Below are 25988 nucleotides of genomic sequence, written 5' to 3'. Positions count from 1 at the left end.
GCGGGGTGAGTGTTTCCGGGCGGCACCGGAAGGACGCTCCTGCGGAGGAGGGCTCGGGACGCGGGAGCGAGCGAGCGCGCGAGCAGTCAGTCAGTGTAGACTGAGCCGGGGGCGGCGGCGGGCCGGCGCGGCGGCAGCAGCCTCAGCAGCAGTCGGGGGGATCCAGCCGCGGAACATGGGGCTATAGGAGGGGACGCCGGTGAGTGCGGGCCCGGCCCGGGGCTGGGCTCCTCCCTCTGGGGGGAAGCGGGACGAGCCTGTTCTTGGGGGACAGCAGCCCCCAATGTGGGTTAAGGGCCGCCCCCTCCCCGCGCTCCCAGGCAGGTCCCAAGGTGGGGGTTAAGGCCTCCCCCGCCCCCTGCTCCCAGGCAGGTGCAAAGGTGGGGGGGGTTAAGGGCCCCCCTCTTCCCCGTGCTTCCAGGCAGGTCCCAAAGTGGGGGGGAGTTAGGGGCCCCCCCTCTTCCCCGTGCTCTCTGGCAGGTCCCAAGGTGTGGGGGGGTTAAGGGGCCCCCCACCCTGTGCTCCCAGGCAGGAGAGGCCTCTAGGACACTCCCACCAGGGGGCATTGACACTCCTGTCACCACCTAGATAGACACACCCCCATGGAGAGTCGAAGAGGGGGTTTAATCTCCAGCATCCCCTTGCAGAGCCGGAGATGCGTGAACTGGGGGTTAAACAACTTGTGAATGACACAAACTTTAAATAATTGCTGGAGGATTCTCTTCCAGCCCAGTCTGGGTGGGTACAATGCAGCCAAGAGCAAGAGGCTGTCAGGGATACTATATCTTTAATTCATCCTGGTCTCTTAAATTCAAATGCAAAGTGCAATCTAACTTGATTTTGTATCACATCTTCAATCCAAACTCGTAAATGCCTTAGAGGAAAAAATGACAGAAGGAAAACCTCAAAGCTCTAAGGATAAAAAATTGATTTCAAATGAGATTTGAAAATAGATGGCAGATCCATTTAATTGCCCAATGGCTTCCTACAGTTTCAGTGAAAAATCATTTCAGAGGTCATGTGCTGAAGTTTATAAAGTTAAAAAAAAAAAAAGCTCTGAACTCTTGTCATATAACTGAAACATCTGCAAGCTCTCCTGGACCATTCAGTTGTTTGTGCAATGAAAAACTACTTCAGACAGTGGGTACAGCTACATTTCAGGAGAAACTGCAATTTCCCTCAGTGTTCTCACATTTAGAATATGTATGCATGTTCCTTTTCCTTTCTTATAATTGGAGATGCCATATTATATCTTTCAGCAGGTAAGATTAAAACTTGAAGTGAAGGAGCAGTATAATGAAAGAGAAACCAGATGTATATGCTTTAAAAAAAATTGTAAAGGGGAAAAGTGGCATGCTCTCTGTCCAAAGTGACTGGTGTTGAATAAGCAAATACTTAAGACGTTGATAAATCCTTAAGTGTTTTGTTTAGAAGACTTTGGACCTGCAAATGTAAAGTACAAGCACACATTTTAGAGCCATGCAAATCCTTGGATATCCACTTTATGTCCATGGACCATGATTGCAGATGGATGTGGATCCAAATTTTGTATCGGTGCAGGGCTCTACACAATTTCCCTTAGTTATGTGCAGCATTTATATTTTGCCAAATCCACAGATGTTAACTTGAAAAATAGAACTTGCTAGTTGGTGAGAATATATATTGCTCACTATCCAATCATAATTAGTGGATAATTATTGCTATTTATTTGTAGCATCTAGGAGTCCATGTTAAATGCTTGAAGCTTGAGGAATTTACTGAGATTTCCCTAAATGTTTGTGAAAGCTTAATTATACTCTGTTCAACTACTTTTTCCTATCAGACTGAAGTTTTAGAATTCTGTGAGGACATGAGATTAATTTTTTAACCTTTGTTAATGGGACATAGCCACAGGGAGCCTCAATAAGTTGTTAAAATGAGTTAGTGTCTGCTATGATGTAAGAAAACAATATTACTTTTCCTGTGACCATTCTTATTCCTGGTTTAAACAAAAAGAAGAACCTGATGGAGCACGGTTAGGGTACAGAACTTATTTCTACACTTAGGTTTTTAGTGTTCATAGAGAAACCTGAGTAGGGCTGTGGATGCATTGTATAATGTGTTTTGACCTCCAGTTTATTAAATTGGTTCAAAATTAACCCTTCATTTCAGAAATGATAGAACTGATTCTTTTTATAGTAAAGATGGGTGGCCTCTGTGTTCATATTTAAATCTTTGAACCTGATTGATTATAGTATTGATTAATTAATACAAGATCCATGACTATCTATATAATCAGCCATGGGGCCTGTGTTCAGAGGCTCTTTTTACGAAGCATGCTGAAATATTTTTCTTCATACTTAAAGGTTTGAATCAAACTCTTAAAGGTGATCTACAAAGAGGGAAAACAGTGGAATTTGTCATTTTTCTTTGGTTGTGATGAGCATGGAAGGCTGGAAAGAGTCTTGTCTGCTTAATTTTTAATGCTAGAAATTCTGGTATTCATTATCCTGGAAAATTCTGTGGTAACTTGAGAACTAATGAAATTATGATATTGTAAGACTGAAAGCTGAACAGTTGAGAGGGAGGAAGGATTTTAGCTACAGTTTAAATTACCACTTATTTCACTCCATGGCTAATGAACACTTGGTAGAAAGGAGATCTCTTAAAGATTCAGCCAGTCCTGATCCTACAGTTAATGTATAAGTATTTGTAATATACCTCTCCTGGGATAACCACCACTTCCAAAGAGGTCCTCTAGCAAAACAAGGGATGACCAGACTTGACACTCTTGATATTTCTAAATTAAAAAGCAAGCAGTGAAGAAAGCTTTCGGCCTTTCTTTATACATCATAAAGCACAAAAAAGTCACATCCAAATTTCTTAAAAAATCCTTTGCAGATTACCTTTAAATTCTATGTACAGATTTATTTGCTCAATAGCTTTTCTTCCTGGAAGTGGGAGCTGCAAGCACTCTGAATGTTTTGGCAAGTTATCTTGTGCTGTAGACTATAAGTAACTTTTCATCTTCTAGCGTAATGCTGCAATAGCAATACTTAGTGAGTTGCAATACACATTACACAGGTACCAGAGGCATCAATACCAAGCCATGGGTCCTAGTCTTGCTATGGAGGAATGCTACTGTTGCAAAAATCTGTGCTCTCTGCTCCAAAGCAACTAGCCCTGTACTTAAACTTTTAACCTATAAACAAAGGTTTGACATAGACAGAGACTTCCCCTCCTCATTGAGGATCTTGGGAAATACCTTGTCACTTGAGAAGACAAGGTATGCTAGAGTCATACACTTTAATAAGGACAAGGCATAGCTGTATTGTGGTGTGTGTTGTCTTCTGAAGCTTTTTTATCTTCCTATGATATGGAAGGTGACAACTGGTTTCTTTGTGGGAATGAGAAGTATGCAGAACGGGAGGAGGGGAGAGTAGGTTAACACTGGCTATTTACTTACAGGAAGCTTTTTGGAAATGGCCTCTCCATTCGCTGGGTCCACAGCAGTTGCTGATGTAATTAAAGATCTAGACACTCAGATAGCTGTAAGTAAATTGCTTGAGTTTGCCATGAATTGGCATGTAGGACTTGAGTTTGAAACCTGTGCATCCACATTTGGTTTGTGTTCTGGTGACTTGATTATACCCAAAGGTTGAAATTAGAGGTGAGAATAAAAATCGCTCTGCATTAATATAGTGCTTTTTGCCAAAGGATTTCAAAGCACTTCATAACATCTTCTGACCACTCCATGGTAGGTAAGATTTCCAACTTTACAGATTTGTAAACGGAGGCCCAAGATCACCCAGTGAGATAGTGGCAGAAGCAGGAACAGAACACGGGAGTCCTTTCTTTTGCTTCTTGCACTATTATCTAGACAACAGGGCCTTGCTCCAGAAATGCGGACTAAGAGCTTTTAGGCCTCTGTATGATTGAAGAACATCCCAAAGCAAGAACATAGGGATTTTGCATCATTTTAAAATCTGTTAGCATTGGGCTAGAAATTGCTATCAGAGTTACGTGACGTGACTTGCATTTATATTTGTTTTTAAAAATAAAAATATATGTGATATGTTTGCAGCAGTGCATGACTTTCAGCATTGGAATGAAACACTAAAATATCTGCTGTCTAAGTATTCTTGTGTGACTATTTTTTGAGTGACTTTTCTGTGAATTAATACAAACTAACAAAGAATTTAATACTGTTATAGGAGGAAATAATATTTTCTATAAAAGGTAGAAAATATTCTTTCCCTTAGTTTTATATATAAACGTCCTTGATATGTTTCTGCCTCAACCCCACCTGTTTTCAGCTTGCATCACTTTGAGAAGAGACATTTCCAAAGGATGCTGTTTTGTAAAAACATTTAAGGAAAACTGCGGTATGAGAGAGTTTGAGATCCCAAAATCTAATTATGGAAAGTAAATCACTTAAAACAAAAGTCAGAAATACAAAAATTGTCATCACAACCAGTTATATGTTCAGACACAGAAAATGCATTTGCCTCAATGCATGGGCTATATGATTTTCAGAATTAATATAGCCTGCTATAAAAATTTCCACTTTACAAAAATCACTTCACAGATTGTCTGCTTTCAAATAGTGAGATGCACTTTCTGTGTAACCTCTGACGTATTGGTCTGAACTATCAGCAAAATGTCAGTTCCCATTGACAAACTGGTACATTCATTGAACTGAGATGATAGAACAGTGAAAGACTTGTAAAAGCATCTGAAACCTCTTACTCTGATAGTTCAAACAATTTTAATAAATATTTATTTGTGTATTGGAACTAATCACTTGAGTTTTTCTTTACCATTGTGGATGATGATTGAAGAACACAGGTTTGGACAGAGCCATCCTATTATGGAGCTGTGGGCCACAGATCTGACTGCAAGGAAGCCAAGTGGTGGGTCTGTAGTAATGTGTAGTGTGTTAGGAAGAGTAGATGGCTCAGAGGCTCTATACCCTATTTACTACTCTACGTTGCCAGTTCAGATTCAATCCAAAAATTATCTGGTGTTTGGTGGCCTATGACATGGGTTAGTCCGAGAACCTTATGGCTAATCTGGAAAGAGCAGGCTATTAGTTTACGCTTATGAAATTAGTCAGTCCTGGCCTGTGCTTGACAGTCCACTAAATTCCATGTTGTGCAGCTGAAAGCCTCAATTGAAATGAGGAATTAAATAAATCAAAGGAAATCGAGACAAAGGTGAGTTTTCTTTTGTCATGTCACTTTTGGAGACCTGGCTTAATGCTAACAAGGTTTATAGGTGAAATTGAATTCTAGAGGTTAGGCCAACTTTTCAGTATCTGTTCTCATTGCAGAACTGTCATATGATTGGAAATATCTTGGTTCGGGAGCAATTACAGGTCAGGCTTGAAATGCATTGTTGGTGTTGTGTGGCAGGTGCTAGAACTGTGCCTTCCTGCTCTGTGCCTGGTTCTTGCCAGAGCAGCTACATGAAGAGCTTGTACTTAGCCTTTCTCCTCTTCCCAAATAACTAGATGTCTGAAATGGAGACTCTTGTATTGTGGCAGTGCCTAGAGACCCCAATCATAGAACAGGCCCCATTGTGCTAGACGCTATACAAACACAGAACAAAAAGACAGTTCTTGCCCTGAGGAGTTTATAATCTGATTTTTTCCCTCTCCAGTTAAATCTTCCCAGCTTTACCTCAGGAGGTTGTCATTTTTCTGCTTATTTTAACAGTTAAGAGTAAGTATGGAGACCTAAAAGCTGCCACCAGAGAGGCACAGGGTAGGAGAAGAGGGAAGAGACCTTTTACAGGTCTGTAGGATTTAATCACGGATTGAATTTTGGTGTTGGACTGGAAAAGGGAATGCAGCGTTCTTAGGATGTACTCCGGCTGGCTCAGTCAGACTTCGCACCATCATCGGGTCTCCATTCAGTGAACTCTGTGCAACCATAATGTCTTCCATTACAGTTTTATTTTTAATGTATAATAAGCTTTTGCTTTTCCCACCCATATCCACCCTTCCCCTCAAAGGTGTTTAGAAGTATCAGATTAAGTTGTAAACCTCTAGATGCTTCCTGTGGGATATGGTCGTAGTACAGCTAGTGAGAGGTAGTTTATGGAGTGAAATCCAATCTCTAAATTCACATCTTTACCCCAGTGTTAACTTTGGTGTTCCTTTCATTCTCCAGCTGATTGGTCTGGGTCCTCACAACCCCAAAAAGAAGCAGGATCTTGATAAGCTGTATGATTTAAAGACTAAAGCCCAGCAGATTATGAACCAGTTTGGCCCATCTACCTTGATCAACCTATCCAGTTTCTCCTCAATAAAGCCAGAACCAGCCAGCACGCCACCACAGAGCTCCATGGCAAACAGCACCACCATGGCAAAGATGCCAGGGACTCCTAGTGGAGGGGGGCGCCTCAGTCCTGAAAGCAACCAGGTAATTTCACTTGAGATCTTGGGCAAGCAGAGGGTTGTTCAGACCTTCCCATAGTTGATTCCTCCCCCTTAAATGACCTGGAAATATTGTACATTAATTAAGCTAATCAGTTGAGTACCCACAGTTCATCCAGCACTATAGAGAGATTCCAGTTCCTGCCTCTGTTGGGTTTACAATCTGAATCGGACACAGACTGTATAGATGAGCTGCAGGTTTCATCCAATCTCATAGTGATACACATCAGGGAGAGATCAGAAAATCCCATTCAAAAAGTGAAATACAAAATACTAAATACAATGAAAATCTGTCTTCTAGTGCTGTAGGTCATCATAACAAGTATAGGGCAATGTGCTGGATTCTCCTCCCTGGCCTGCCTGAAATAGGTGTGTAATAGATTTAAACTGTCTCCTGAAGTCAGATTGCTGGCTCCAACCTACTGTGGGTGTAGGTAACTTATACCTCCTTGAGACAATGAGGAAGCAGCACCACAGTCAAACAGCTGCCATTTTACGCATATAATGCAACATTTGTTTTCAGTTTTTAACACATGTAAAATGTCAATTTTTGTTCCCAGAATGCATCCATATTTTGAAAAAGAAAGATATCTGATTTCAGTCTTCTCCAACACCAGGCCTTGCCCTGCAGAAATACACCCATCCCATGCAGTTCCATTCTTGTGACAATGCTGGGGTGTCCTGTGGAATGGAATCTTTCATTCAGCTTCAGAAGAACTAGAAAGAGAGAAGCTGAGATGGAGAGAAAGCCATGCTCCCCTGGAAGGGGGTGCCTTAATAGCATAATCATGTCTGAATTCCCTAGCCTTCCTGGAATCACAGGTTCAGATCCCAGTAGCTTTGATTTAGCCTTTCATTGTACCCTGGAGACAAACTGAATTCCCCACAGTTTGTGTGTAGATTTTTTTTTTTTTTAACGCTTTTTAAACTGAGGCTTTGTGGATATTTGACTCCTTGGCACGTCTCAAAAGAGAAGGGGTTTGCCTCAGTGTCATTGAACCAAATGTATCTAGTTTATCTTGCAAGAAGATAAACACGGTGTTACCTTCCCTTGATATCATACAACAGTGAACCATGCTGGTGATGCTCAGAAACTAATAAAATCCTCACTCCTTCCCCAGCTGCTGTGCAGCATGCTCTGTGTTGATTGGCTGCTATCCTCTGCCCAGAAGTACTGCACTTCAGTGGTGCTATATGTATCTTATTTGAAGCACAGGCACCACAGAAATATTATCTTTTGCCCATAGTATAACCCTGCAGTTATGAAATTCTTCTTGTACTTGCAATCCACCCTTCAAGAGTTCTCATTATGCAATTGTTTGCTCTTGACAGCATACTATTGCTTTAATTAACAGTATTTTAGTATGAAAAAGATGGTAGCAAATGTTGTCACATGAAGGGACAGCCTTATTTATTATTCTCTACCATTGGCCACTGCATTGTATGTAGCTGCCAACTAGGTTTTAGAATGCATAGTTATTTCCAGTGTTTATCTGTGTAGTTCTTGGGCTGTTACACTTTTGTCAATACTGTGTATAACCTGGACCTTTTATTACAGTTTTGGGGGTGGTTTAAGAGTGATTTTTTTGCTGCTGTGCTGTGTATTGCCAGTCAGATAGCTAATGCAGTGTGGAAAATCATCCCCTTTTACCCTCAGGTTTTAACCAAGAAGAAGTTGCAGGATCTGGTGCGAGAGGTGGATCCAAATGAACAGCTGGATGAGGATGTGGAGGAGGTAAGCTATGCATGACAACTTGTACCAGTAAAATGGGAGGTATGAAGAGCTACTCCAGAGCTGTCATACACCGGTATCTCCTTAATGAGTCCAAGGGGGGGATTGGTTCATACTGTTGTGCTGTTACACAAGTTCTGGTCAGCATCAAACATGGTGCTGAAGGCCCATATACATTGCTGGTGCTGAGAGGTATTAATTCTAACTTATTAACCTGTCTCTTGCTGGTGAGACGCTGATATCTCCGAGGATGTTCTGTGGGGTGTAGTCAAACTGATTTCAGAAAGCAGTGGTTTCTGAAGGCTGAATTTCATACTGGCCATTGCATTGTTTGATTGTACCATTCATCTGAAAAATAATCAATATTAATGGGCTTGAGATGCTGCTCTTTTCACCCCACAACAGATGCTGTTGCAGATTGCTGATGATTTCATTGAGAGCGTGGTGACAGCCGCCTGCCAACTCGCACGGCATCGCAAGTCAAACACTCTGGAGGTGAAGGATGTTCAGCTGCATCTTGGTAAGAGATTCATACCTTGTCAACAAGAGAGTTGTATTTTGTCAGTGAGGAGACAGAGCTGAGGGATAGAAGTACCTGAAAAGGCATTAGATATGGGATTGTCCCCATTTGGGGTAGGGATCTGGGTACACATTACACAACTCGGCAAACCCTGAATAGTGATGTTGGAGGGAAATAATCTAACTGAAATGTGTGGAAGCAAAGACATTGAGGAGGCTGCCCATTTATGAACTTGAGCCTAGGATGGCTATCTAGCCATCATTTCTTAATGGACTTGGCGGGTGCCAAGGATGAGTTAAATGTTATGTTTCTCTTCCTCCAAACTCTTCTATTCCTATGCACAGGCATGCTATTTTGTACCTATCTGTAACCTGGATTGTAAGGTCTGTGGTGTAGAGACTGTTTATAATAGGTGTACATAGTGTCTAGCCCAATGGGACCCAGATTGGAGTCCTTAGGTGCTAGCACAGTACAAATAATAAATAATCTTCAAGTGCCTTTAGTTGGAGGAGTCCAGATTTCCTAACACCCCCATTTCTCACTAAATATCTATAGCCTTGGCACTAGGGGGATTCACTGAATAGTTCTTAGTATATTTCTAACGAGTTCTTACTGTTCTAACGAGCTCTTATGTTGAGGGCTTCACTGTGTCGGGCATTCTGCACAGTTTATGCAGTGATCTGTGCTTTCTGTTCCAGAACGCCAGTGGAACATGTGGATTCCAGGTTTTGGTTCTGAAGAAATCCGGCCATACAAAAAAGCCTGCACTACAGAAGCTCACAAACAGGTGAGGAGCCCCTTGCGAATGCACTAATAGCCAAATGTAGGGAAGTCAATACAGTAGAACCTCAGAGTTATGAACACCAGAGTTATGAACTGACCTGTCAACCACACACCTTATTTGTTACTGGAAGTGCACAATCAGGCAGCAGCAGAGATGGGGGGGGACGGACAAATGCAGCATAGTGCTGTGTTAAACATAAACTACTAAAAAAAGGGGAAAGGTTTGTTTGATTTTTTTTTAAAAATGTTTGACAAGGTAAAGAAACTGTTTCTGTGCTTGTTTCATTTAAATTAAGATGGTTAAAGCAGCATTTTTTTCTGCATAGTAAAGTTTCGAAGCTGTATTAAGTCAGTGTTCAGTTGTAAACTTGTAAAGACCAACCATAAAGTTTTGTTCAGTTATGAACAACCTCCATTCCTGATATGTTTGTAACTCTGAGATTCTACTGTACAAACTGAGTTTTTGTCCAGCTCCCAGTACAGACACCAGTGCTGCTCTTGTTCATCTCCACTCTTGCTTTGCGGCCAAGGAAGAAAGGAATCTTGATGAGGCTGGGTAGCTTGTATATTCTTTTAGACTCCCCCTGCAATGTGTTCCCAATTCTCTCACCAAGCCTCTGACACTCCAAAGAGGAGCCCAAAACAGTCCTTAGCCCACAGACAGTTAAGCAGTCAGGGAGAAGGCACTCAGTCCAGGAGCCAAAAGATGACTATGGCCGTGAGACGATGCTGCATGATTGGTTTTGCATGCTCAGTTCTGCCTGGAGCCAGCATACATGTGAATAGCCAGAAAGCTCACATCCAGGATAGTTTAAAAATTCACACTGACTGAAGGCGATCCCTGTGTCTAAAAACCACAGTTTTGCATACTGTGATTAAGAGTGAGTAGGACTGTTAAGTCTTGCTGCTTGTTAAACGTTGCATTAAAATGTGGGGCTGATGGCTCTGGCGACCAAAGACAGCAGCCATATACATATGTAACAATGTCACAGGGCTTACTGAGCTACTTCCAAAGGTCAAAGCCATGAATAAAAATCTCCATACTCCTGAAACACTCCAGTATGGGAATGTGACAGCTCCATTCCTGACACTGGATAAAATGCTGTGCGGACCGAGGGCCTTACAGTGGATTTTGATTCAGTGCACAGTGCAAGTAAAATATTAAACTGTGTAGTGACAGTGAAATTAGGATTAAGATAGAATCACCAAATCAAAATGACGACTCAGGACAGAATTTCTCCCAAGGAAAGAAGCACAGACTCTGAAAATCTTCCCCCCCCCCCCCCCCCTTTTGGCTATGGATCTATCCATGCGAGGATTCAAATAGACTTTAAGAACCATGTTTAAACACCGGTCTGGCGAAGTCATGGTAGAACACTGTCTACAAGCATGTACAAGCCTTAGTAAGACCTAGGTTAGAGCACTTCTCAGCATGGTTTATGGTTTGGCCCCACCCATGAGTTAGACAAATCAAGTTACAAATGGATTTAGCTAGAACCCATCTTAACTGTTAAAATGTGGTTCCCACACTGTTTAAGGCCGTTATAGACAGGGCTTGTATCTGTAGTTCTTGATATATCACCACTATTTACCAAAGCTTACTTTCAGCGTATGGTATTGCATAAGCAACCTTTCGTGGATCCTGTATTCTTCAATCTCATTCCTATATAGTCACGTTCCAGGCTTGATTTGCAAATAACCATGTCCCAGACTCTGTTCCCTGTATTTTCCCTTTATCATTTCAGAGGATGGCACTGATCCGCAAAACAACCAAGAAATAACCTCTAGGAATGGCACAGAGACGCCGGTGCATTTTGGGATATCTGCCTCTAAGCTGAAGCCTCCATGATACCATCCATGGGATATTTTTTTTAATGCTTTACAGAGAAGCATATATTTTTTATTAACAGTGCAGCAATATCTATGACTTTATGAGGAGATCGGCCAAAAACCATTATACGCCCCCTTTCCCCAGTCCCCCATAAGAGCACATTGTATCTTGAAACAAAGACTTTATTTGTGATCTTTAAGTGGTTTATTGTATAAGTGATTGTCCAAGGAACAGAGCATTTTGATCTTGTTTGGGACAGTATTAGAAGCATCTGTAGAGGTTTTGTTTCCCCTTGCCCTCCTGCCAGTTCCAGTACTTTGTAATGTTAATGTTTATATAAATACTTGCATTTGTTTTACATTAATAAAGAAATTATTAATCTAAAACCCAGGCACAATCTTGTGCTGTACACTCATCAAATGTAGAGGCACCTCATTTAAAACTGTAGGCAGTAGGAGAGAGGGGCTACTTGCTGTATGGATGTTTAAAGGACATTCCAGTTTAGGTTCAAAATGGAGGGGAGAACAAGGATGGCTCTTGAACTGGTAATGGGACTGCACAGACCTTTTTGCCTCCAAGTAGCTGGCTGAAATCTAGCCAAGGTGGGTAGTGACCAAAAGTCGTCCTGTCTGTTGGCTGTTTGGCCTATGTGAAATAAGCTAATGGTATTTGTCCAGCTCCTAGTGCAAAAGGTTCCCATTAAGACCAACTGGAGTCCTGGCTGGCAACTTCAGCAGAGAGGCCAAGGACTTGATAAGTTATGGAGACCAGACTTCCTTCTGGCTCCCTGCAGATCAGGGATGTTGGGAAGGAAGCATGTGCTATTCCATGGCCAAATGGAAGTCTTCAGTCTCCAGGGCTATTAGTTGAGCACATTTCACCAGCACATAACTCACTTTAAAACTGTTTAGAAAAGAAATTGATGCTTATGCCCCAGATTGGACCCTATTAACTCTGCTAATCAGATAGGAAAGGTTCTTCAAATTGCAAACATGAAAGGGGAGGGGTGTTCCTAAATCTGTACCTCTTGGGTTTTGGGTTGACAGGGCTGAAATTGAATGCTGTCCCCAAAGACTTCTTAACATATAAATGGTCCTAAAATAAGCCATCAGCTTTCCAACCTAAAGGCATGTCTTTCAGCTGAGCTGCTGTTGTAGGGGCCAGTTGTAGTGATGGTTCGTTATGATGTGATTTGGGACAGTGGCTCCCAAACTTCATTGGTTCATGTAACACTTTCTCATAAAAAACTGTTGTGAAGTGAATGAATGGAACATCAAATTTGTGTACCACCAGTGGTACCTGTACCATAGCCTGGGCTGGAAACTGGATAGAGACCTGCCCAATTCGTTTCTTACAGTGGTCACCTAAAGAGCCAACAGATCCTAGTTTAAAAATAAAATCGCTACCAGAATGGTCTGGATTCTAACCAATAACTTGGAGGTGAAAGCTACCCTGTTCTGTCTTCAAGGCATTTCAATATGCTGCCAAGTCACAAGAATACAGCCCAGGGGAATAGCCAGCCCTGTTGGCACAGAACCAGATTGCTAAATGTGTTAGGCCTGAGAGGGAAGCTGCTTTGCCCAAATAGTGACTCTTTTCATATTTAAAACTTGCAGCCTTGTTTCTAGGCCATGTCCTGTCAAGTGAAGGGTAAGTCCAGGGACGTGGTGGCTCGATGTTGCAGGTAGGATAACCTGCAGTAAAACGTGATTTAATGTTAACTTGAGGGTTTTAAAATGAGGAGCCACACTGATGAGAATGGGAGAAGTTGGTGGTACTTCATATGCTGTTGCTGGGTGGCTCTGTAGATTCCAACCTGAGCATTAATTCTGGGAAAGTGCTTCACATCTGGGATGGCTGGGAGGAATGTTTAGTCTGTAAGAAACAACATCCATGGAGATTCTAAATCCCCCGAATCTGCAGGCACCTCCTGAGCCTAGTGTCACTGTTTATGCCACAGGGGAGACACTTGCCATTTTCATTGGCATGTTTAGCATTAAACGGTTAGAACAATATAGGTAGCCAGAAATGTGAATAAAATATACTTAACTTTGCATCCAAGTGTAAATTCCAGTCTTTTCCAGCGCCTAGACCATTAGATTCCTATTTGGAATCCCCTCCAAGCACAAAGGGTGCTGTGTAACCCTGCAGCCTTGGAACATGAGTGGATGGAAACATTATCCCTTCCAGTTCTGTTTGTCGCCTGGCTGGGCGGGGTTAACAGGCAGCACTAGCCTCTTAGAAGAGGCTGTTGTGACTCATTGCATACAGTTCTGCCCAGCAGCCAACTCTCATACGGGAAGGTGGGTGATGGTATCTCACTCTAGTTTCCTAGTCTACAATGTCTCGCTAGCATGTGCACTTCTTTTGCTTCTCTTGTTTTCCCAGCTTTTGTACCTTGGGCTGTGCTGTGGGTGGCAGTCTGCTTTTCCTTGCTGGGGCTCAGCACTCCAGCCATCCCCAAGGTCAGCAGCTGGAAGGCATCCTCCACATTGCTGTTGCTCTTAGCGGACGTCTCTATGTACTTTGCCCCCAGTGAGAAGGCCCATCTTGGCCTCCTTTCACTCAACCTGGCCCTGTGCCACCAGGTCACTCGTGCCCAACCAGCACAAAGACCCCATGAGAAGGTTTCATAGTGTCTGTCACTTCCCGATGCCACTCCCTGATGCTCTCAAGGGATGCTCAGTTGGTCAGGTCAAACTTCACCACTGCCTCCAGTGGAGTTGTAGTAGGAATGTGTCACTAACCTAGGACATGAGGAGGGAACAGTGTGAGACTCTGCACTCTCTATTGCTTTACTTTCCCAAAATGACCTTTATGGCACAGAGGCAGCACTTGTGGAACTGCTCGGAAAATGTTTTTCTGCAGACAATTTCAGATTCTTCACGAAATATCAAAAACCAAAACTTCCATTCAAAATGACACCGTGCTGCCTCATGGGAGTTGTAGTTCAGGTGCCTTATTCCCCTGCTATCCTGGATAGGGTGGGCTTTATGGATAGACTACATCTCCCATGTGGCACTACTTTTCTCCATGGTGGTGAGAAGAGGTGATGCATCCCATAGGAGTCCCTGGTCATCGTGCATCCTGGGAGATGTAGTCTGTCCAGAGAGCCCACCCAGAGAGGAAAATGGAAGCACAAAGCTCCTGAATTACAAGTTCTGTGAGATGGCTTGGTGCCATTTTGAATGGAAATAGTTTGGGTTTGGGGTGACTAAATATTCTGAGGAAAGCAGCCATTTTTCATGTCAAAACAAAAAAACAAAACCCTGCATTTTGCAGAAAACTGAATTTTTTTTGTCAAAAAGGTTTGTTGGAATTTTTGTAACTAGCCCTACTGCGTAGATATAGCAGCTGTCTATGGTACATGTTCAACCAGAGTCTTGTCAGAGGTGTGATTCTCATCTGAGCCAGTTGCTTGACTTGCATCCACACGTCCACAACGCATCTTTTCCTTCCCCCAGTCTAGCCAGGTTTATTCTCCTATCATGCCACCTAAATATCAGTGCATGTTAGGCAACTGTCCTGTAGGACCTTGCACACGGTAGAGTACCCTCAGGATGTGCCCACCAGTACCAGGTAGAGCAATGGATGCTCTATCAGGTGGAAAGAGCTGGCTCAACTGGTTACACAAATGTGATTAGTGTCCCATCTCTACTCCAAGACAGGCTCCTGAACTCACTGTGCTAGCTTATGCTGCTCATGGCAGAGAATTAACTATGTAGGGTGTGAACAGAGCATGTTTACATCCAGTCTCAGTTCTGCCTTTTGGAAACTTTCCTGCTGTTGCCCAGCCATTTGTGTGTCCCCACCTGCAGGGGCAACAGCTCAGCCCTTGTTTCTTTTGTGTCCTCTGTGTCTGCTCAAAGCACAGAGATGCTGAACAGCTGATCCCTCTCTATGCTAATGCTCCCACCCATGGGAAATTCCCCAAACTGACCAAACCTCCAGTGTAAATGAGGCTTCAGATGTCCCCCTTATCCCATGTGTCTGGGCTGGGCTGAGCTGAGCTGAGCAGTGTGTCAGATTTGCACAGCCTGTTCCTTTCAAGGGGGTGTGCGTGGCTGGTTAATAATTACCCCTTAGGAAAACTCTGTACCTAACACCCTGGTGTGCTGGACTATAAAGGGCCCTGGCTGTGGACTGGATAACTGGTCTCCGTCCAGTCCCTAGGAGTTTGGGTTTCCTTTCACTTACCCTGGTGTTAAACCAGCAGGATCAGTGGAGTGCCCTGGTGTTAAGCCAGCGCAAGAGCAAGGAGAATCAGGCTTTGGTGTGTGTATCACAACTGGCGCCTTGCCTGGCAGGTGCAGTCATGTAGATGTAATTCTCCTCTCACCCTGGAGGTGGTGGCTGCAGGATTTCTACCCCTCGCCTTCCTCCCTCGGAACCTGGGGTGAATCCTGCTCCCACTGAAGCAAATGGGGGAGGGGGGTAAAGGCTGAAATAATAACAGCAGAGGAAGAGCCCAGCCGAGCCAAACAGCCTTGCTGACTCTGCCCCAGCACGGAGCGCTCAAGTCCTGCCCTTACGCAGAGGGGGCTGAGTAGATGCCTACAGCATTGTTAGCTGGAGCGTTCTTCGTACGCAGTGTGTGACTCTCCCTGACGGTGCCCCAGCCCGTCCATGAAGCCCCACCGTGTATCAGTGGTTTTCAGTATTATTCCTCTGATAAAAGTGAAGTGCTGGATCCCTTCTCCCTCCCACTCTGCACCTCTGTTCTTGGCAAAGGAGCCAGTGTTTGCTTGGAAACCTCAAGAGTCTCCCCTGCCATGGCCTAGCAGGTCGATGGTTCGTGCACTGAGAATTTGGGAAGAGATGAGGTCTTTAACCCCCCTGTGACGGGTCATGTTCTCCAAGGGTTAACTCTACCCTGTGGGCTGAGGAAGCCATGTCCTCACAACCCTGCTGGGCACGCTCCAGCTGCAGACTGGGTGTAAGAGGGAGCCAAGCAGCTCTCTCAGGGCTGGCCCTGGCTGCTGAAGCGGGAGGATGCAGACTGCTGGCTCTCCCCCAGGGGCCGCGACAGGCTCCAGACCCACACAGAGCCCAAGGCTGTCGGATGAATCCAGAGAAGGGACCGAGCTGCCCTGGCCAAGGACCCAGGGGGAATCGTGGCTCATCACCACAGAGGACGGTAGGAAGTAGCCCAGGGGACTTAAACATTGGGGAACTGGTCAGCGTGGTTCGGGTGGATCCCCACTGGCTCAGTGGCAAGTACCCCTGCCGCTGCCAGGGCCCTGGGCTGGGGCTCGGAGGAGCGGGGAGGGCCTGAACCCCCCTGCCCCAGGCGCCACGCACTCCTAGGCGGCGCCCTACTCCCCCAGCATGCCCGTAGGCCGCACTAACCCATGGAGAGAGGTGCCTTGATTGACTCCAGCCACTGGTCCTTGCCGCCCTGCGCCCCAAGGTCATTTTACTGCCTCCGCCCACTGGGCCGCACCTCGGGTGACCAGCTAGCACGTGTGAAAAATCAGGACGGTCGTGGGGGTAATAGGCGCCTATCTAAGAAAAAGCCCCGAAATATCAGGACTGTCCCTGTAAAATCAGGACATCCGGTCACCCTCGCCACGCTGCCCTGAGGGAAAGGGCAGCCATGTTGACTCTGGCCATTAAGCCATACAGTTCGGAGAGAGACACAGAACAGCCACGTTGGCTTTGGCCCTCCAGCTGCGCCCCCTGAGGCGAAGGGGGCTGGGACGCACAGTTGTGAGGCTATAGCGTCCCCCACCGGCCCCAAATGGGGGATGGGCATGCTTGCCCCAGCGACCCTCCCCCCACCCCAACACACTCGAGAGAGCTGCGTGCGGCGGTACCTGAGCACAGCTGCGTGCGCTTTACACACAGTCGGACCCAGCCCAGGTGAAATGAGCTGGTGGGGGGGAGCGCTCTGTCCGGTGCCTCAGGATGCCTCATTGATGAAACCGCTCTCCTGCATCGTCCCCTTTGCTGGCGGCTCAGCAGAGAGGCCGAGACCATCTAGGTCCCTCCAAGTTGGGCTAGAGGTACATCAGCAGTGGGCCGCATGGGAGAAGTTAACCGAGCCATGGCTCGTGCTTTTCCTACTGCGAGGCCTTTGGTCTCCAGGCCTGTTACCTGAGCTCCCACCCCAGCATTATTCACTCAAGAAGATTACAGCCTGAGCTCTAGCCTGGAGTTTCCTGCATCTATATTACCCCCTTTGCTGGCTCTGACTCTGTCCTGTCCATGCACTTACACATACATCTAATCCCCCCCCGACAAACCTACCTGAATTGTTCCTGCCCAGCCGGGTCCCAAAACTACAGCTTGATTCGGAGCCCAGGTTCAATCTCCACAACCTGGACGTAGGAATTCACCCCCACCGTCGGGTTGATGGAGTCGAGGAAGGCAACCTCGGTGCCGTGCTTTAGCAGGGACGACTTCCTCACCGTCGCGTCTCCCAGCATGATAATGAGGAACTGGTAGTGCCAGAGCGAGTCCATTGGGAATATCCCAGTGGAACAATCCAGACTGGAAGCCACGAGGAACTGGAGCTGAGTGTCTGCGGAGCAGCGGGAGACAGAGTGAAATCCCACAGGGCTGCCAGTTGGGACTTGCTGGAACTGGAGTGAGATGGTTTGAGCTGGCGCCTGAAGGCTGAGAGCTACTCTAGGTCATGTCCAGGCAGGTAGGTGCCACGCCAGCCTGACTCTGCTATCTATGCCCCCTCCTCCCCTCCTGCTGAGTATATGGTGTTTATAGAAGGAGAAGGCAGAGAATGTATGGCTCCTATGTTCTGCAGTCAGGACTGAGTCTCCCCCTTCCTAGCTCAGGAACACTCAGCCCTGTGTGTCAGGGGAAAAGAAGGAACAAAACAGATGCAAAATGCTGTAATGAGGAAGCATCTCATTTGCATTAGGTTAGGTTAAGACGATTATGTTGTGTAGGGCGCTTGTAGCTAGTGAGGCCAGAGTGTCAGGTGACCTTGGGTTCTACTCCCGGCCCTGCCCCTGTCTGTCCTTGGTTCTCCCTCCTGTAAAATACAGATGATAATGCTGACCTTACAGGGGCATTGGGAAGCGCAGAGCTTGTGTACCTGGGGAGCTATTCCAGAATATCCGTTCCTGATTAACACCACGCGTGGACAGGGCTGCCCAGAGAGGGGTGCAAAAGGGGCAGTTTGTCCCTGATCTCCCATCTGAGAGGGCCTCCAAACCCATGGAGTTTGAGTGGGCAGTGTTGTGACCCCATGCACAGGGCCACAGCGCCGCTCCGGCTTGGCCCAGCTGCTGAAGTGCTGAGTGGTGCTGTGACCTTGTGTACCAGGTCCAACACCACTCACTGAAATTTGGCCCAGCTGCGCGTCCCATCATGACAGGGGTGGCCGGCCCAAACCTGGGCGGCACTGTGGCCCTGTGTGTCAGGTCACAACACCCAGAATGGGGAACTGGATCTGGCCTTCCGGACAGAAGCTGTCTCTGTGGGGTGAGTGCAGGGCGGACTCCCTGTCTAACCATCACTGCCCCTGACCCTCAGTTGCAGATTTTGCCCTAGGCCCTCAAAAACCTACATATGTTCCTGTATGTAGACACACTTATTCCAGAATAAGAGTGTCCACACACAGGATTAATCAGGAATAGTTATGTTTTAAATTCACACCCTATTTTATTCCAGATTATAGCCAAGGCCTCAATCAGTCCAGATTTAAAGGGTTTGAGCTCTTTGGCTGGAAGGCACTAGAGATGGACTAAGTGTTAGTATGATATTGTAGAGAATATTTTTTAAAGTTCCACATTCCCTTAATGGCATTGGTTTTTAAAAGCAGTTCCTTCCCTGCCCAGCTGCAGCCAACATGGGCATGAGCTGAGCACCTGGGTAAGCAGAGATCTGTTGTCACAACCACTGGTTTCCCTTGGGAGAACATTTAAGCAACAAGACATGACAGGGCCTGTATTGCATTGTGTTTTTTCATGCCTTATGCATCCTGATGCCAAAGACCAAGCATCGATAACACAACTGGACATGAATTAACGCAAACTGTGCCTCGTGCCCGAGTGGCTGATTGGGCCTGCAAAATACTTGTATTTGAATGAATTAAATCCGCTCCTGCTTCACTTGAATCTGAACCCACGTTCACCCTGAAAATTTGAAAATGTCAGTCCAGGCTGCGGTGACAGACTTTTCCTTATTGCCTCACAGGTGTCTACCAGATAGAACCCACACATGGTGCGCTGAGCCCCTGCTAGTGGTGTCTGGAGCACACACGTGCAGGTAGATGAGCATCCTATAAGTTTGGTTAACAGAGTGAGGCTTTTAGCTCAGGCTGAAGCAGCTCATGGGTTAAGATGCACTAATCATAGGTTTGATCCCTGCTGCCACCAAACATACAAACATAATCAAAGATGACCTATTGGTTAAACTCCCCTATTACAACACTTCCTGCTGCAACAGCTGACAGGGTGAGGAGGCAGCAGCACCAGCAGTTTTCCCCATGTGGATCCTCGGAAATTCCACCCCAGAGGTGGGAGAAAAGGACCCTCCAAGACTAATTATGAGAGCAGTATAAGAACCTGAAGAGAAATGAATCGGGAAAGTCTGTCCAGTTTGATTCTAGAGTTTCATAGAGTTTAAGACCAGCAGGGGGCACGATTATCATCTAGTCTCATCACCTGTGTATCACAGACCATAGGACTTCCCTTTATTAATAGTATCTGACAATCCCCACACAATTACCTCCCTATCTCCATTGACAGATTAACCCAGACAAAATAATATGATTACTGCAGAACTGAAACACAAATGGGGCTAGATACCATAGTGGTGGCTTTATAAGAAATGTGATAACTAGAGTAGGTACAATAGAAACAAAGAGCAGAGAGATTAGTTCATCCTCAGGAAAAAACTATTAGTTTAAACTATCTCCTTTAAAATAGTTTTAAACTTTCAAAGTGCGGCCTAGTGAGTAGGGAAGGTGGCCTAGACGTCAGGACTCCTGGCTTTGCCACTGTTCTGATCAAGTCACGTGACTTTATTGTGCCTCAGTTTATCCATCTATAAAATGAACATAATATTTCCACCCTTCACTGGAGGGTGGTGAGCCCTCTTTAGTTTAAAAACTGTTGACTGTTTGAAGATCATCAGATAAAATGGAGCCACAGAAGTCTATAGCATCAGCAGAAGGCCTTTTACTGTATAACTTAGCACAGTTTTTCTCCCTCCCTAACCCCCAATCTTGAAGGAAGCACCAAATTATACAAAGGAAACATAACTTGTTTTTAATGAATTCATACAAGCTGTAGATATATGAGTAGCAGCGATTGCACTAGTCCATGTGAAACAGATTCCATACCCACAAACAATAACATCAAAGACCTGTAAATACATTGGGGTTAAATCCTGGTGCTACAGAATTCAGTGAGTTTTTCCATGGGCCAGGATTTCACCTAGGGAATTTGATGCCTGCTTGATTTTTGACAGATGCAGTATGCTTGGCTCTGGAGGAACAGAACTGGGATTTTTCCAGTCAGACCCAAGATGGTACCATTATGTCACTCTTGTTTAGATCCAGCCTATGCCATTGAACTCGATGGTATTGCACATGGATAAGAGAGGGTGGACTTGTCCCTGGGAGTTTACCATGTCAGTTTTAAAGTGTTCAAATGTAGTCAAGCCAGAAGGCTGAGCATAAGAGCATGATCACAAAGGGTGTGTGGCCTACTGGACAGGATGCTTGTGGGAAAGTCAGGAGACATAGGTTGTATTCCCAGCTCTGCCCATGAGCTTGTGCCAGTCACTTCCCTGCTCTGTGCCTCAGTGTCCCCTCCCACCCCTTTATCTATTTAAATTGCAAGCCCCTTTGGGAAGGGCCTGTCCCTTACTATATGTTGGTATAGCACCTAGTACAATGGAGCCCCGATCTTGATGGAATTCTAACCAAATAATGTAGGGTTAAATTAGAAAAATGAACAATTAATTCTATAATTAATAAATTAAAGTGGTGCATAAACGTGGTACTGGCCCTTTGCAAAGGGGTGAATGTCACACCTTTGCACTGATTAGTACAATTGAATTCCACTCTCTATAAATATCTAATCTGCTTCATTAGGTACTGAGAATTCTTCCAATCACCATGTTCGTTAGGCACCCAAAATCAGGCCATGATGATTTCTTTGTAAAATTGAAGTCTCAAAGATGTTTCAATAAAGCAGGGGTGTTTGGATTTAATCCCTTGTAATGCAGGACCACTTTGGGGATCCTATTCAGAATCAAGGGTCACATTGATGGGATCAGTAGTTTGGTGTATCTGATGCATGCGCGTATGTTTTAAGAGCTGCACTCCTAGATTCCTAGGGATGTTCTTAGTCCTAAAATTCAGTTTTAAAAAAGAGTAATTAAAAAGTTTGAGACAGTCCTGTAGCGTATTAAAAGGGATTTCCCTTGATAAGACCCAAGTGAAAGCCTCTAGCAACAAGTCAGTGTTGCACCACTGGCCCCTGGATTCTCTGTTCTTCACCTAAAGGGGGCAGCAGTGCACTTTTTACTATTCCGATGGAATTCACCTACTACAGTGAAGGAAGATCCCGGAAGTTTTTATTTTCCCTAGAGACAAACTGAACTCCCATCCCCCTGATCCTCCAACTTTGCACCTCAGTCCCATCACTAATTTATTTCTGAATCAGCTCATCCAGCCCCTTCTCCACCAATTCCATCCCCTACACCAGGTCCTAATCCCTACTTCTTGGTTAACACTGGCATTTTTCTTGTGGTTTTCGCCTCTTCTTCTGGGGGTTGCAGGTTCTCTTGTGAATAACCTTCACCCCATCCCAGCCTTCCTGCAGATCGATCTCCTTGTTCTTCAAAGCCTCGTAGATGGTGTTGGTCAAGGTCTGGAAGGCCAAGTCCACATTGGTGTTGCTTTTGGCAGATGTTTCAATGAAGCCCATGCCCAGGGAGGTTGCCAGGCCCTCTGCCTCCTCAGTGGAGACTTTGCAGTCTGACTTCAAGTCACTTTTGTGGCCAATCAAGAGGAAGACGACCTTCTCCATAATCTGGATGTTGGCCACTTCGTGGTACCACTCGGTGATGTGGTCGAAGGACTTCCGATTGGTCATGTCAAACACCAGCAGCACACCCACTGCGTTCCGATAGAAAGACCTGGTGATGCATCTGGGAACACAAACATAACAACTCATTGAGCCCTTAACCTAGGGATCTCATAAGCTTTGCTTCTCACCTCCAAATGCCATCCAGGGACTAGGGCTGACTTTTTAAGGCCTCACTGGCTTTTACTCAATTTGGACCATGTGTCACCTTCAACCCCCACACAACTGGTGCCTTGCCCTTCTTTGCTGCTTTATGACATGAACATTAGGTTTGGGAGCGGTTTTCCCTCCCTGTTTATCTTTTACATTATACATTCAGATCTTGACTCCTTTTTCTTTTTCTGGAAGACTCTTTGGACAGCTAGAGCCCAAACTGTGGCCCCAAGTCCACAACTCAGCTGTATTTAGGTACCCAATTCCTGTTGGTTTCAATCGGAATTAGACACCTAAATAGCTCTGAGGATGTGGGCCCCAGTGATGGCGAAGAAATAAAATCTGATGAATTAATCAGGGAAGTGATTTTTTTGTCAGACTTCTTGAAACTTTGTTTTCTGTTAACATCTATTTGACTCAAGTGTATCACACACACTTCAGAGAAAAGCACTTTTTGTTAAAGATTAAATACCCTCACCCCTTGAGTTTAGGGCTGAGAAACCTCCCAATCCACTTCTCTGCTGCTCCAAGGAACCTTTCATCAAAACCAGGGAAGACAAGACATGATGGTCCTGACACTTCTAATGTAAAACACAAGCAGGAAAGAAATGTTTCAGGCTTCCTTCAGCCATTATACAAAGACAAATAAGGGCAGAAGCCCACTATTTCCCACTGTGCTGTCCATCTTTAAGGACCTATGTTAAGAGGCTTTTTCTGGGAGCTGGTCTAGCCAAAAACTGGCCTTATGGCTCGGGTTCTCTCCTATGATCCAGCAAAGAGGCCAACTTCACGGCTATGTGGGTGGGGAGTCTCCCTGGGTAAGAGGAATCCCTGATTATGCAAGACTGATGTAGTAGCTCTATCTCACTTCCCTGCCCAGTCCTCAGCATGGCCAGCAAAAGAAGGCTGTGGTCGAAGTGCCAGTGCCCCAGTGGTCAGTGAGTGCCAGAATGACCCCCTGGGTGTAATTTAGAGCAGCCCTGAGACATCTCTAAATTGTGCCAGGAGTGGAATCACCCCCAACTGGCTCATGGATGAGGGAGCTGCAGAGCTGACATAAAACCACCTTTGCCCCCCACACTTAGACCTAAGCAAAGCACAGCTCAGATAGCCTCAAGAGTCTGGACTAGGAAGGCATGCTCTAGATTTTCAAAGCATACCCCTCACTGTGTTCTGGGAGTGCTTCAATAGTGAGGGTTTCAAGCCTCTGGCCCAGGGGAATTAGGTGCCTAAATACCTTTGACGCTCTAGGCCCCTATCCTAGGCCCTCATCCAGCTGTTTTGTGCTGCATTGGTGTGCTCCATGTAATATGTGTGCCATGGGGTGGGGCGCGCATGCCTGGAGTTCAGTGCTAATTGCCCATTAATTCCTTAGGGCTAGCGTCCCCCCATGACCGTTCCCACAGCTGCACCCCTAGAAGCCCTGCTCACATTCTTTAATCTTGCGGCAGAAACCCCAGTGCATAGTAAAGTTATAAATAATATAAACTGAAACGGTAGCTCACCAAAGGCAAGCTGATTTCAGTGGGACAATTTGCAGCGGTAAGGGGTGTTCACCTGTATAAAGATTTGCCAGACAAGACCCCATAACTAAAGTCATCATGCCATCTCCAGCCGCTCTGATCTGAAACCCTCGGCTCCCCAACAAACAAACAAACCTCTCAGCCGGTTGGATCCTTTTTCACACTCAGTGGAATTGTTTCTCCAGCCTGCAGGAGTCACTGAACAAAAACATCCACTCCCCCACACAGTCACATGCAGATAGCAACAGTAGCAAATCCAGCCTTCTAGACACCAAGATTCCCCTGTGCTGTAAACTTCATTCACTCACCTTCCATCTGCTCTTTCGCCATAAGAAAGCCAGATTCCCAGTAAAAAATGAGTGGTGGGCTACTGGCAGCCAAATAAATAGTTGGAATGGATTCTAAGTACGAAAAAAAAACAAGCTCTCCTATTGCAATGCAGCCCCTCCCGCCCAGGCCCCTCAGTGCAAACACACAAGCGTGACTGGGTGACTTCATCATGCACATGATAATGATACAGCATGACATTTACAAGGCTGTAAAGAAAAGAAAACTGGAAACAAAAACTTAAAAAAAAAACCCTCACTCGGGCTATTTGGTGCGGGAAAGAGAAAGCAGCAGATCAGGGAGGCTGTGTGTGTTGGAGTGAAGGAAACCAGTCTGGAGCTGGTGAGCTGGGTTATGAGTATGCCTGTCCAGTCGGGGGGAAATGGGGAGATCTGGGTCTCTGGTCCCTGAGTTCGCCTCACCTGAATCTCTCCTGGCCGGCTGTGTCCCAAAGCTGCAGCTTCACTTTGATGCCCGGAGGTAGCTCCAGCATCTTGCTGTAGAATTCCACGCCCACGGTAGGGCAGGGAGCCGGGATGAAACACCCCTCGGTGTAGCACCTCAGCAGGGAGGACTTGCCCACGGTGGAATCCCCTAGCAGAATAATCCGGAACTGGTAGTGCCAGTTGCCATTCAGGTTATAGACCGGAGGGGATGGCACCGACTCCATTCTGAGGAGCGGCAGAGGGACTGGGCTGGGGGGGCACTGGAGCGGCCTTTGAATTAGGATGCAGAGTCCCCAGAGAACGCCTTGGGTGAATTGGCCTGGATGAGGTTACAAGCCCAGATCCTGGCGCCAGCTTGAGCTGTCATGGAATGTCAGTGTATGACACACAGAGAGAGGGAACGGACAAAGGAGAGAGAATTTAACCAGAGCTCTCCACCCTCATCCCATTAACCTCCTCCCACCCCACCCTCGTGGACTCCCCTCTGGGAGCAAAGTTCTGTTATGGGGAAAGAGACACTCCCCCATTTCCTTTCCCACCCTCAGTCCCTACCATCTACCCCCACCCCCAGGCAATAAACAAGCAACTCCTCCATATCAGATTACCGTCAAGATCACAGGGGAGGTGGGGGAGATGCAATTCTAGGAATGTAGCAGTTGCCAGACCAGATCAGACCTGGGGTCCATCTAACCCAGTGTCTTGTCTCTGACAGTGGCCAATGCCAGCTGCTTCAAAGGTAGGTGCAAGAAATTCCACAGGGGACAGTTATGCCCACAGGCGAAGTCTCTTCCCGACCACAGGCAGTTAGTGGTTGGTTTATGCCCTGAAACATGAGGGTTTATATACCTGCTACAATGTTTTGTCCAGTATAATGTAGCTATACACATTCTAGATAGATAGATGTTCCTATTAGGGTCTTTCTTGGATTCTTGTGATAGTCAATTCCACAGTGTCTCAATTATCCAAATTAACTGAAGAACATTCATTAATCTGCATTTGAACAGAGACCATCTCATGGACATCTCCACTCCCATTCACAAACACTTAATGTCCATGTGGTGGCAACTACAGCACTTACTTACAGGGGAAAGTAATGTTAGGAAAGAGCTTGGCTTCCTTTAGTGGTATTCAGTAAGGAATGACTAGCCAGCACTCCACAGATCCCCAGCAAGTGCTCCAGTTTGAGCGCTCC

General features: G+C 45.7%; 2 protein-coding genes and 1 pseudogene across 4 annotated transcripts; 1 reads left to right on the top strand and 2 right to left on the bottom strand.

Annotated features, from left to right (window-relative positions):
• The first annotated feature begins 16 nt into the window (after positions 1-16).
• Positions 17-11670, top strand: TAF12 (TATA-box binding protein associated factor 12). Of its 3 annotated transcripts, XM_067530766.1 has the most exons (7): positions 17-199; positions 3448-3530; positions 6153-6404; positions 8076-8153; positions 8556-8670; positions 9369-9457; positions 11199-11670. In XM_067530766.1, exons 2-7 carry the CDS (start codon positions 3462-3464, stop codon positions 11232-11234), a joined length of 639 nt encoding a protein of 212 aa, XP_067386867.1. In that variant the 5' UTR covers positions 17-199; positions 3448-3461; the 3' UTR covers positions 11235-11670. The 3 variants fall into 3 exon arrangements, with proteins under 3 accessions (XP_067386867.1, XP_067386864.1, XP_067386865.1); XM_067530763.1 differs by lacking the exon at positions 3448-3530 and having other exon boundaries at positions 24-199; XM_067530764.1 differs by lacking the exons at positions 17-199; positions 3448-3530 and adding an exon at positions 4875-4892.
• Positions 11671-13633: 1963 nt separating this feature from the next.
• LOC137141731 (ras-related protein Rab-39B-like) lies at positions 13634-17853 on the bottom strand (annotated as a pseudogene).
• Positions 17854-21987: 4134 nt separating this feature from the next.
• On the bottom strand, positions 21988-25020 carry RAB42 (RAB42, member RAS oncogene family). The gene is made up of 2 exons (XM_067530752.1): positions 24773-25020; positions 21988-22411 (listed from the first exon to the last, which is right to left on the bottom strand). The coding sequence occupies exons 1-2, from the start codon at positions 25018-25020 to the stop codon at positions 21988-21990; spliced, it is 672 nt and encodes a 223-aa protein (XP_067386853.1).
• Between the last annotated feature and the right edge of the window lie 968 nt (positions 25021-25988).

Source organism: Emydura macquarii, unplaced genomic scaffold (genome assembly GCF_026122565.2).
Source record: "Emydura macquarii macquarii isolate MOO-44397 ecotype Brisbane River unplaced genomic scaffold, CSIRO-AGI_Emac_v2 contig_3113, whole genome shotgun sequence".
In the NCBI taxonomy this organism is placed as follows: Eukaryota; Metazoa; Chordata; order Testudines; family Chelidae; genus Emydura; species Emydura macquarii.
The sequence above is the reverse complement of the archived record's forward strand: the minus strand, read 5'-3'. Positions and strand labels throughout refer to the sequence as shown.